General features: G+C 40.0%; 1 protein-coding gene across 1 annotated transcript; it reads right to left on the reverse strand.

The window, feature by feature from the left end:
* Positions 1-12,447: 12,447 nt before the first annotated feature.
* Positions 12,448-12,987, reverse strand: LOC149753325 (uncharacterized). The gene has a single exon (XM_089923721.1). The coding sequence runs from the start codon at positions 12,985-12,987 to the stop codon at positions 12,448-12,450; it is 540 nt and encodes a 179-aa protein (XP_089779847.1).
* Positions 12,988-13,732: the final 745 nt, after the last annotated feature.

Raw genomic sequence — 13,732 nt, forward strand, 5'->3', positions numbered from 1 at the left:
TTCCCTTGGCTAGTTGACAAGTTCGGCAATGTTTGATGATTCGGTGGACATCCTTGAGCAAGGTCGGCCAATAGAACCTGTCCTCCATCATAACGACGGTCTTGTCACGCCCGAAGTGACCAGCAAGACCTCCCCCATGAACCTCTCGGATGATGTGGTCGCGAAGAGAGGTTTGTGGAATACATAGGCTGAAAGAGTAGATGCCCTACAAGCCAATCGCAATATGTATTGCGAAGGGTTTTTCTTTTGATTTGTCCAAATCATGTACATGACATTTAAATATGAATAAAGGCATTATTTTTTATCATATGCTGTTGATTATATTTATGATAAACTCCTTAGATTAGGGCAATGGTTTTAAGACTATGATGAGATCATACTAGTGAGACTTAAAATCCTAAAATCCTAATCTTAAATATTCCCAGTCATTGGTACATTGAGTCGGGGATCAATGATTACCGAAAAAACTGGCATGTCTTATGTATGCTCGATGCAGAGGATGATTGATCTCACAATCATTTGTGTGGAGACACTAATACAAAGATATGGGTGCTCATTAGAAGAATGAGTTCACTGAATTGACCTACAAAGAGAAATCTTATGAAGTCTTACTTACATGTCAAAAGATGATTCTCTTAGTGGGAGTTGTGCAACTGATCCTTTGACCTGAGATCACCATGGTATCTTGTGCACATGAACCTATGTTTTGGTTTACACTCATTCATGACAATAAGTTATGTACGAGGTCTTCTGGATATGGTGGATTGTGTACGAAGATTATGAGTAGGTCAACAAGGAATTAATCACTTCTAGTAAGAGAAGATTGCATCCTATTTATTCTAATCATATGATAATTCAGGAAGCCTTTGATCAAAGCAGAATGAAAATTAGAAAGAGTTTCTAATGTTTCATTATTTGAATTATCATTAAAAGATTGAGAAAAATATGAATATGAAATTGAGTTTGACATATATTCATACTCATATACATATTTGGGATGCAGTTTGATTAAAGGATTGAATTGCATGGTAACTTGCCACTGAAGGGTATTTTTGGTATTTCTACCAAATTTCATATTTTCCGGGTAGACATGACACGTTGCTAGACGTCAATCTTGTCTTATAGGTTTGATCGAATTAAAGAGTTTAATTCGATCACCAATTAGAAAGGATTCTAATTGTTAAGTTTGGGTTCGCGCAGTTTAGACTTAAATCGATTAGAAGAGTTCTAATCAAGTTGGGTCAACTCGCACTCACACCTATTGCTGGCTAAGTATGGAACCCAATGGGTCACACACAAGAAAATTTATCAAGGGTCTAATTGGATTAGATCATGTTTGCAAGATAAACATCCTAGCAGGTGTTGCAAACCTTAGCTCCTGATTCGAACTGGATTCGAATCTGATTCGAATTGGATTCGAATCTGATTCTTAATTGATCTAATTTGATTAGATCATATTCTAATATGGGTTAGCCAAGAGTTGGCACCTAATTGGCTTGGTTTGAGTCTAATTGGATTAGATTTGATAAATCATTCATTTTTGACCGTTGGATCAACATTTGGATGAAGAGATGGATCAAATGGATGGCACCATGAATTGGAGCCATTGGATTTTCATCATAGGATGATGGGAGATCATGATGACGTGATGGATATCATTGGGAGGCGTGGAGATGAAAAATAGGTGAAGGAAAGAGAGAGAATACGTGAAGATTAAATGGATAAGGATGAACCATTTATTTGATCTTATCCATTCTCTCTCTTCTCTCTTCATCACGCCTAAGGGATATATGGCGCCTTCTTTCATGGCCTTTGGATCATCATCAACCCTTGATGAATGGATAAGGTTGGTTCCTATTTTTCTTGCGCGAGAAGAAGTGAAGAAAGGGAAGAGTACGGCGCATTTTCATGAAGAGGTGCTTAGGGAATCAAGCGCCACATCATAAGCGCTTGATCTTATCCTAACCACTTTTGATACGCCTCTCCCTATTTTTGTGGCGCCTTCTCTCCTCTTATCACGCCCCATCTGAAGGATGTGTGGATGGGATGCATCCTTTGGTGATGCATCCCCACGCCATCTATAAATAGGAATGCTCCCGGTGTTTTCTAATCATCGGAAATCAATCCAACTCTCTCTCTCTCATATCCCTTCTTTCTTACATTAGTTTCTTTCTTTCTAACATTGCTTCTAGTGTGTCCTAAGCCAAGACAAGGTGGTCTTCCTTAGGACAAAAGGATTAGAAGTGATTTTAGAAGGCTAAAGAAAAATAGAAAGGAAGGAAAGCAAGCTATTAGAGTTCTTTAGAAGAATTCTGCATTAAGGATCAAAAGTCTTTGGAGCTAAAGTCTTGATCAAGTTTTCGTGTGGATCACCATTGGAGGGCGGACACTTGGACGCCTCGTGGAGATTGTACACTTTGGATTAGCATTTGAGGTATTCTACTAATTCTGCATTTATTTTATATTATTTGATTGTAATCATTAAGGTGATCTAGGCTTAAAAGGGTTTCATGCATAGGGACTTTATTAAGAAAATTTTTAAAATCTCTAGCTTCCGCTGCCCATTATGACATGCTAGAACCCTACAGTGGTATCAGAGCTATCCTTAATTGGTTCAATCAAATAATAATGCATGATGTATGATTATTAATTTACTATGAGATAGTAATGTCATATGCTTAATGAAATGCTGAAATATATGATTCATATATGATATGATATGTAATAAAATGTCATGATATGAAATTTTCCATATGAAAATATGTTGAAGCATGTTAATTAGTTGCTTATAATTTATACATGCTATGAGATAGCTATAATGCATGATAGCTTATTTTAGATATGTTAAATATATGTTACAATTAAAGAATGTGCTAGAGACTAGTAAGCCCTCAATAAAAATTATATTAAGTCATAGTGTTAAAAAATTTTAAGCTAACCCATTCTAGAACAATTAATCTAATTGGTGTCTAAGGAAAGCACTAAAGGTGGTTACTTAATTAGGACCTTACTCTTTGAGTAAGGGGAGCCTCCCACCTGCTTACCTGGCCAATTGTTTGATTGTCTATTATGGATAAGCTTAATATTGATATAATACTATTGATAGCCTTCCTTCATGCCTCGATATTATTATGTCAAGATCCATGCTAGTTTGTTGTGCTAATACAAAACTTGCAATGGGGACTGATGTTATACTGTCTTGGTGCATTAAGATGCTTATGGCATATTTTAATATATTGCCTTGTTGTGCAACCACAAGGGCAATATTATTCGAATATGACTATATGGAAATGAAGGGTTTGACTTAACTAAAATATTATTGTTTGTTGTGCTAACACAAGGCAATAAGTATTTTAAGAGGACAAGATAAAGTTGAGAATTGCATGAGATGCAATCGGAAAGAGTTTCCTACCTTTGAACTCATAAAGGTTTGTTGTGTAACCACAAGGCTTTTTATGATGAATTAGGATCTCAACCCTACTAAGAAAAATTATATTTTCACGTTTATCATAGGAGAGGGCTATGATATTCGATAAAAATAGTAGGAGACAAATTAGATTAAAGTCCTTATCTAGTTGCAAACATGTCATCATGATTGGTCTGCTTATATTAGTTATGTTCTTGCATATGTAGAATTATTAAATGGCTTCTTCACTTTCACTAAGAGGCATCTTAGATGCCAACAAGTTGACTGGACCAAACTATGTGGACTGGTTGAGGAATTTAAAGATAGTACTTACTCAGGAGAAAATTTCCTATATACTTGAAACCCCTGATCTTGGAGATCTAGGGGATGATGCTACAGAAGAGGAGGTTGCCACACATAAGATGTGGAAAAATGACAGTTTGACTGTCAAATGTATCATACTTGCCTCTATGAGCAATGAATTACAGAGGCAACATGAAGGCATGGACACTCAATCCATACTTCTCAATTTAAAAGAGTTGTATGGAGAACAAAGCAGGACTGCTAGGTATGAGATATCTAAGCAGTTGTTCCGTGCTAGAATGAATGAAGGAACTCCAGTGCAAAACCATGTTCTTATGGTTATAGACTTAATCACTAGATTAAGTCAATTAGGTTTTGCTATGGATAGTGAGCTCAGTCAGGATTTGATCCTGCAATCACTGCCTGATTCATTCTCTCAGTTTGTTGTGAACTTTCACATGAACAAGCTGAACACCTCCCTGCCCGAGCTGTTAAATATGCTCAAAACAGCTGAAGGCCATATTAAGAAGGATAAAGGTCCACTCCTTCTTATAGATGGCACTTCTAAAAGGAAATCGGGAAATAAGGGTTCTAAGAAACGATTGAACCCCAAGAGTAGCATCAAAAAGAAAAAAGGAAAGAAAAACTCCGGATCAAGTACCTGTTTTCATTGCGGCAAAGCTGGCCACTGGAAAAGGAATTGCAAGAGTTTTCTTGCAAGTATGAAGACCGATGCAAGAGTTGCATCAAAAGGTATGTTTATGTTACATGCCAACTTGTCATTAAGTTCTTCAAATTCAAATTCATGGGTATTGGATACCGGCTGTGGTTTTCACATTTGCAAATCTTTGCATGGACTACAGAAAATTAAAATTTTGAAGAAAGGTGACTTCGAGCTGTATGGCGCTGGAGGAGAGTCCATCCAAGCTGAAGCTGTTAGAACCTACAACTTGGAGTTACCTTCGGGAGAGCTCCTACAATTGGAAGATTGTTATTATATGCCCAAAATTATTAGAAATGTAATTTCCATTCCTTTGTTGTTAAAGAAAGGATTTGAAATTAATGGAAAGGGCAATGGTTGCTCTATTTATTTTTCTAATAAGCATCTTTGCAATGGCATTATAGAAAATGGTCTTCTTGTTTTATTACTTAATGACAATGTCTTTCATATTAATAAAAGCAATAAAAGAAAGAGAGAGGAAGTAAATAACACCCTTCTTTGGCATTGCCGACTTGGTCACATAAGTGAATCAAGAATCAACAAGTTATACAAAGAAGAGTTCTTTGATCCTTATGATTATGAATCATTAGGAACTTGTGAATCTTGTCTTATGGGTAAAATGACTAAGTCTCCATTCACTGGACATGGAGAAAGGGCAAGTGAGTTATTAGGACTTATACACACAGATGTATGTGGTCCTATGACAACTCCAGCTAGAGGTGGATACTCTTACTTCATCACATTCACTGATGATTTATCAAGATTCGGATATGTGTATCTTATGAAACATAAATCTGAAGCTTTTGATAAGTTTAAAGAGTATCAAAGTATGGTTGAAAAACAAACCGAAAAGTGTATTAAAATCCTTCGATCTGATCGAGGCGGTGAATACCTTTCTAGTGAGTTTTTAAATCATCTTAAAGAAAAGGGCATTCTCTCTGAATGGACACCTCCGTATACGCCACAATTAAATGGTGTAGCTGAACGGAGGAATCGTACTCTATTAGATATGGTAAGGTCCATGATGTGCTTTACTGATCTTCCTATTTCCTTCTGGGGTTTTGCCCTAGAGACCGCTGCACTAATATTAAACAGGGTACCTTCTAAGTCTGTACCTAGCACTCCATATGAGATATGGAGAGGAAAGAAGCCTAATCTTAAGTTTCTTAAGATATGGGGTTGTCAAGCTTATGTCAAAAGAAATTTTGGATACAAGCTAAGTGCTAGATCAGATAAATGTATTTTTGTAGGTTATCCTAAAGATAGTATAGGATACATCTTCTATCATCCTATCGAACAAAAAGTTTTTGTAGGTAGGCATGCCATTTTCTTAGAAAAAGAGTTTATCTTAGAAAAGGGCAAGGATAGAAAAATTGAACTTGAAGAAGTTCAAAACCTACAAATAGAAACACAAGAAATTCTTCAACCAGATGTACCCATTGATGAGGTACAACCACAACACACATCTCCTCTCCGAAGGTCAGATAGAGTGCGAAGAGCACCTGAGAGGTATGGGTTCATCATTGAAAATGATGAAGCCCATATTGTTCAGAATAATGATCCTCTGACCTATTCGGAAGCTGTCAAGAGTAATGACTCTGACAAATGGCTAGAAGCCATGAAATCCGAAATAGATTCTATGTATACCAACCAAGAATGGACTTTGGTTGATGCACCAGAGGGTGTAAACCCTATAGGTTGCAAATGGGTCTATAAGAAAAAGATTGGAGCAGATGGCCAAGTAGAAACCTACAAGGCTAGATTGGTGGCAAAAGGTTTCAGGCAAAAGCAAGGAATTGACTATGATGAAACTTTTTCGCCAGTAGCTATGCTCAAATCTATTCGGATTTTGCTTGCAATAGCTGCATACTATGATTATGAAATCTGGCAGATGGATGTCAAAACCGCCTTCCTTAATGGTTATCTTGAGGAAGAGGTTTACATGACACAGCCAGAAGGATTTGTCTCAAGTAAGAGAGCAAATCAAGTATGCAAGCTTAAGAGATCTATTTATGGATTAAAGCAAGCATCGAGGAGTTGGAACATCCGTTTTGATACAACAGTCAACGAGTTTGGTTTTATCAAAAATGTGGATGAACCATGTGTGTACAAGAAGACTAGTGGGAGTGCCATTGTCTTCTTAATATTGTATGTAGATGACATACTGATCATTGGAAATGATATTCCAATGTTACAATCGGTCAAGACTTGGCTGTCAAAAAGCTTTTCCATGAAAGTCTTGGGAGAAGCATCCTATATACTTGGTATAAAGATCTATAGGGATAGATCTAAAAGGATGCTAGACTTGTCCCAGTCTAGGTACATAGATAATGTGCTGAAAAGATTCAGCATGGAAGAAAGTAAAAGAGGTTATTTGCCTATGAGTCATGGCATACGTCTCTCTAAGAAGATGTCTCCTAAGACATCTGAAGAGAGGAATAGAATGAATTCTATTCCCTATGCTTCGGCAGTAGGATCGATTATGTATGCTATGCTATGTACTAGGCCTGATGTTGCTTATGCCTTAGGCATAGCAAGTAGATTTCAGGCTGATCCAGGAGAGGATCATTGGATAGCTGTGAAAAATATTCTTAAGTACTTGAGAAGGACTAAAGATATTTTTCTAGTTTATGGAGAATCTGAGTTGAAACTAGAAGGATTTTCTGATTCTAGTTTTCAATCAGATCCAGATGATAGCAAGTCCACTTCAGGGTATATCTTTACCCTAAATGGTGGTGCAGTGAGCTGGAAGAGTTCCAAACAGCAAACTGTAGCTGACTCAACTACTGAGGCAGAATACATTGCTGTAAGTGAAGCCGCTAAGGAAGCTGTCTGGATGAAGAATTTCATCTCTGAGTTAGGAGTAGTTCCCGAGATTGCTGGACCAGTCCCAGTTTATTGTGATAACACTGGAGCTGTTGCTCAAGCGAAGGAACCAAGGTCTCATCACAAATCCAAGCACATTCTAAGACGCTTCCATCTTGTTCGAGAGATTGTCGAGAGACAAGACATAGTCATTGAATGAGTAGACACCAAGAACAACCTAGCAGATCCGTTCACTAAAGCTCTACCACAACAGCAGTTCGATCGCCACCTCGATTGTATGGGGATAAAATATAAGAGCGATTGGCTTTAGTGCAAGTGGGAGATTGAAAGAGTAGATGCCCTACAAGCCAATCGCAATATGTATTGCGAAGGGTTTTTCTTTTGATTTGTCCAAATCATGTACATGACATTTAAATATGAATAAAGGCATTATGTTTTATCATATGCTGTTGATTATATTTATGATAAACTCCTTAGATTAGGGCAATGGTTTTAAGACTATGATGAGATCATACTAGTGAGACTTAAAATCCTAAAATCCTAATCTTAAATATTCTCAGTCATTGGTACATTGAGTCGGGGATCAATGATTACCGGAAAAACTGGCATGTCTTATGTATGCTCGATGCAGAGGATGATTGATCTCACAATCATTTGTGTGGAGACACTAATACAAAGATATGGGTGCTCATTAGAAGAATGAGTTCACTGAATTGACCTACAAAGAGAAATCTTATGAAGTCTTACTTACATGTCAAAAGATGATTCTCTTAGTGGGAGTTGTGCAACTGATCCTTTGACCTGAGATCACCATGGTATCTTGTGCACATGAACCTATGTTTTGGTTTACACTCATTCATGACAATAAGTTATGTACGAGGTCTTCTGGATATGGTGGATTGTGTACGAAGATTATGAGTAGGTCAACAAGGAATTAATCACTTCTAGTAAGAGAAGATAGCATCCTATTTATTCTAATCATATGATAATTCAGGAAGCCTTTGATCAAAGCAGAATGAAAATTAGAAAGAGTTTCTAATGTTTCATTATTTGAATTATCATTAAAAGATTGAGAAAAATATGAATATGAAATTGAGTTTGACATATATTCATACTCATATACATATTTGGGATGCAGTTTGATTAAAGGATTGAATTGCATGGTAACTTGCCACTGAAGGGTATTTTTGGTATTTCTACCAAATTTCATATTTTTCGGGTAGACATGACACGTTGCTAGACGTCAATCTTGTCTTATAGGTTTGATCGAATTAAAGAGTTTAATTCGATCACCAATTAGAAAGGATTCTAATTGTTAAGTTCGGGTTCGCGCAGTTTAGACTTAAATCGATTAGAAGAGTTCTAATCAAGTTGGGTCAACTCGCACTCACACCTATTGCTGGCTAAGTATGGAACCCAATGGGTCACACACAAGAAAATTTATCAAGGGTCTAATTGGATTAGAACATGTTTGCAAGATAAACATCCTAGCAGGTGTTGCAAACCTTAGCTCCTGATTCGAACTGGATTCGAATCTGATTCGAATTGGATTCGAATCTGATTCTTAATTGATCTAATTTGATTAGATCATATTCTAATATGGGTTAGCCAAGAGTTGGCACCTAATTGGCTTGGTTTGAGTCTAATTGGATTAGATTTGATAAATCATTCATTTTTGACCGTTGGATCAACATTTGGATGAAGAGATGGATCAAATGGATGGCACCATGAATTGGAGCCATTGGATTTTCATCATAGGATGATGGGAGATCATGATGACGTGATGGATATCATTGGGAGGCATGGAGATGAAAAATAGGTGAAGGAAAGAGAGAGAATACGTGAAGATTAAATGGATAAGGATGAACCATTTATTTGATCTTATCCATTCTCTCTCTTCTCTCTTCATCACGCCTAAGGGATATATGGCGCCTTCTTTCATGGCCTTTGGATCATCATCAACCCTTGATGAATGGATAAGGTTGGTTCCTATTTTTCTTGCGTGAGAAGAAGTGAAGAAAGGGAAGAGTACGGCGCATTTTCATGAAGAGGTGCTTAGGGAATCAAGCGCCACATCATAAGCGCTTGATCTTATCCTAACCACTTTTGATACGCCTCTCCCTATTTTTGTGGCGCCTTCTCTCCTCTTATCACGCCCCATCTGAAGGATGTGTGGATGGGATGCATCCTTTGGTGATGCATCCCCACGCCATCTATAAATAGGAATGCTCCCGGTGTTTTCTAATCATCGGAAATCAATCCAACTCTCTCTCTCTCATATCCCTTCTTTCTTACATTAGTTTCTTTCTTTCTAACATTGCTTCTAGTGTGTCCTAAGCCAAGACAAGGTGGTCTTCCTTAGGACAAAAGGATTAGAAGTGATTTTAGAAGGCTAAAGAAAAATAGAAAGGAAGGAAAGCAAGCTATTAGAGTTCTTTAGAAGAATTCTGCATTAAGGATCAAAAGTCTTTGGAGCTAAAGTCTTGATCAAGTTTTCGTGTGGATCACCATTGGAGGGCGGACACTTGGACGCCTCGTGGAGATTGTACACTTTGGATTAGCATTTGAGGTATTCTACTAATTCTGTATTTATTTTATATTATTTGATTGTAATCATTAAGGTGATCTAGGCTTAAAAGGGTTTCATGCATAGGGACTTTATTAAGAAAATTTTTAAAATCCCTAGCTTCCGCTGCCCATTATGACATGCTAGAACCCTACATAGGCGTGTGCCACGGAAGAGAAAGCCGTCATGGATTGAAAAATCAGAATGCTGCCGGTGACTCCCTGCTGAAATTTCGGTATAGATAGGCTGAAAATATGCATCAGTAGAATATAGATTTTTCAGATCATTGAAGCCCGTTACTTCTGCATTCAAGAGGGTGAGAATATGTGTCTTCCAGCTAAGGGCATCAGCGACTCGATTTTCTGCACTAGGCCTATGCTTCAATACAAAAGTAAATTGCTGCAGTACATCCACCCATCTCGCATGTCGCGCACTTAGCTTCTTTTGTGAATTGATGTACTTTAAAGAGTCATGGTCGGTGTACATGACAAACTCTCGATGTAGAAGATAATGCTTCCAATGTTTAAGAGTTTGAACCACAGCATAAAACTCAATATCATAAGTGGAATACCTTCGCTTGGCGTCGTTGAGCTTTTCGCTGTAGAAGGCGACGGGATGACCTTCTTGGCTCAGAACTCCACCAATCCCAATGTGAGAAGCATCACAAGCGACTTCGAAGAGCTGATCAAAGTCTGGAAGTCGAAGAATTAGGGCTTGGGTTAGACGTTCCTTGATGTCTTCAAAGGCTCTAGTGGCGGCCGGCGTCCAACGAAAATTTTCAGCCTTCATACAATTGGTGATTGGTGCTACTATGCTGCTGAAATTTCTTATGAACCGGCGGTAGAAGGAAGCCAAGCCATGGAAGCTCCTCACCTCATGAATGTTACTTGGCATCGGCCACTCCCGAATGGCACGAACTTTCTCCGGATCCGCTGCAACACCTTGATCTGAAATTATGAAACCAAGGAATGGTACTTGTGATTTCGCAAAGAAGCACTTCTTCAGGTTAACATAAAGTTTTTCTGATCGAAGTGTAAGAAGCACTCGGCGAAGATGTTGCTGATGCTCCACACGGCTACGACTGAAAATCAAAATGTCATCAAAATAAACAACCACAAAGCGCCTAATGTACGGTTTCAGCACTTGATTCATAACCCGCATGAAAGTACTTGGTGCATTGGAGAGACCAAACGGCATAACCATCCATTCATAAAGGCCATCCTTGGTCTTAAATGCCGTCTTCCACTCATCCCCAAGTCTGATTCTGATCTGGTGGTAGCCACTTCGAAGGTCCAACTTGGAGAAGATGGTGGCTCGATGCAACAAATCCAGCATGTCGTCAAGCCGCGGGATCGGAAAGCGGTACTTCACTGTAATCTTGTTGATTGCTCTGCTGTCCACGCACATCCTCCATGAACCATCCTTCTTGGGAGTAAGTAGAGCCGGAACGGCACATGGACTGAGGCTCTCTCGGATGAATCCCTTGTCCAAAAGTTCTTGGACTTGGCGGTGAAGCTCCTCATGTTCTCTAGGATTCAGCCGGTATGCAGGAAGATTCGGTAAACTTGAACCGGGCACCAAATCTATGGCATGTTGGATGTCCCTCATCGGTGGAAGCTCCTTGGGAAGGTCCTCAGGGGTTACATCAGAGAAATCATCCAATATAGACTTGAAATCAGGGGGAACAACTTCTGAAATTTCAGCCCCAACTTCCCTAGCCATTAGTGCATACATGACCCCAATCTCTCGGCTACAAGCTTCAAACTTTCTCATGGTTAAAACCCGTTGGATTATCAGATTTTCAGAGGTAAAATCAGTGATCCTAAGGGGCTTTAACACAACTCTTTTGTTGGCACAATATAGAGAATAACAATTGGATCGACCATCATACTCGACACTACGATCATACAACCAAGGTCTTCCTAGAAGAAGACGGCACGCTTTCATGGGCAGAACATCGCACCATACTTCATCTCGGAGGTCCTTACCAAGTGAAAAACTGATCAAGCATCTTTGTTTAACAGGGATGGAGGAGTCTTCGATCCAACTTACCCGATATGGCTTTGGATGCGGTACCGGTTTCAGATTCAGCTTTTTCAGCACTTCTTCGGAAATGATATTCATGCAGCTTCCATTGTCAATGATGAGGTTTAGAGACTTGTTGGCATGCTCGATGCGAGTGTGGAAGATATTGGTGCGCCTCCAATCTTCCTCCACGTTCTCCTCCAGCTTGCAACCCGTAATAACCCGCCGCACGACGCACACTGGTAGATCTGAAGCTTCTAGCTCCACCGCAGGGGCTTCTTCATCATGTTCTTCGTTTCCTTCATTTCCCTCTTCATCAGCGGGCTGAGAGGGAGGAGTGACTTCAGAGGGTCCTATGATCTCATCCTCCTCACATACCAATGCAAATCGTTGGTCTCGGGTAGGACAAATAACGGCGAAATAGCCTCGCCCGCCGCACTTGTAGCATTCAACAAGATTCTTTCCTTGCGGTGTGGATTGTGGCATAGGACCTTTACCCTTTTCATTAGCCCTTGGAGCACCCCTTTCCTAATATGTGCTTCTATTTACAGAGGTTTCAGATCTGAAAGCAGGGGCGTTACCTCGAGGAAATGGAACTCCTCAGTTGGTGCTGCGCTCGGGAAATCGTCGTAGCTGCGATTCAACTCGAATGGCGAGTTGGTATGCCTCCTCTAGGCTGAAGATGCGCGTTGTCATTAGCTCCCTCTTGATGTCATCCCTCAGCCCGGATCGATACCGAGTTAGGGACTGTCGATCCGTCTCCATGAGGTTGCTGCGGATCATCAACTCATGGAATCGGGCCGTATACTCCTCTACGGAAGAGCTTCCTTGACGAAGTTTCAGAAGTTCTTCGAAGAGTGTCTCCTCATAATCAAGGGGAAGATACTTTTCCTTCAAACGAAGTTTCATCTCCTCCCAATCATTGATAGGGGAATGTCGGAGTCGATGAAGCTTCTCTTCAACGCTATGCCACCATATGCGTGCTTGGCCCTTGAGCTTCATCTTCACGAATCGCACCTTGGTTTCATTGGGCATGCTGAACCATTCGAAGTAGTCTTCGAGAGACATCAACCAATCCTGAAAGTAGGTTGGGTCCATGCTTCCACTGTAATCAGCAACTTCTACACGAACCCGCTTCATGACATCGTCGAGATCATGGCACTCCCGCTGATTTTGATGAACATAGGGGTTCCTGAAATTATTCCCCATACGAGGAATGTTTGGAAGGGGCATCCGCTGATCCCTAGGTGGCCTTTGGGGTGATAGACCCCTGGGGGAGAATGCTTCAACATCGGGGTCTCCTCCAAATGGCACTTCTGAATTTTCAGGTTGCGCGGGGACAGCATGTTCATCTTCAAGATTGTTTGGCTCGGGGAAGAGACGATCCCAAACAACTTCCACCTTCTGATTCAAGGCCGCCACTTGCCGGATGAGCTCGGCCATCATCTCAGTACGTTGTCGTTCATTGTTGTAGGGGCGACCACTTCTGGTACTCATGGCGACAAGGATTCGCTCTGATACCAATTGACGCAATCGGGGTGGGCTGCAGATTTTTCTTCTTGAGGATGGCTGAATCTTTCTTCTCTTTTTTTTTTTTTCAAAGCAATGGCAATGGAGGCTAGGGTTCTTTGTGGTGGAAGGAAGGAGGAAGAAGATGGGTTGCTGGTTGGTGAGATTGGGTTCAAGGAGGGTCAGCCAATGGACCAAAATTAGGCACCAATTTTGTGGGGGCTGAAATTGGCTAGACCAATTTTTTTAGGCTGAATTGGGTTGTGTGGAGTCCTAATGGCAATAGGACTTAGAGGAGGACGTGGGAAAGGAGTCTTGGGCGTGAGGGAGGTGCTGAAATGCTGATGTGGCACTCAAGGAGGTGCACCTACGGGAA

The sequence above is a fragment of the Phoenix dactylifera genome, chromosome 6 (genome assembly GCF_051530095.1).
Source record: "Phoenix dactylifera cultivar Ajwa chromosome 6, Ajwa_hap1_PhDact_Kaust_v1.1, whole genome shotgun sequence".
Classification (NCBI taxonomy): domain Eukaryota; kingdom Viridiplantae; phylum Streptophyta; class Magnoliopsida; order Arecales; family Arecaceae; genus Phoenix; species Phoenix dactylifera.

Excerpts from the sequence above, each read along its gene's own strand:
- LOC149753325 (XM_089923721.1), bottom strand. The coding sequence starts at position 12,987 with ATGAAGCGGGTTCGTGTAGAAGTTGCTGATTACAGTGGAAGCATGGAC.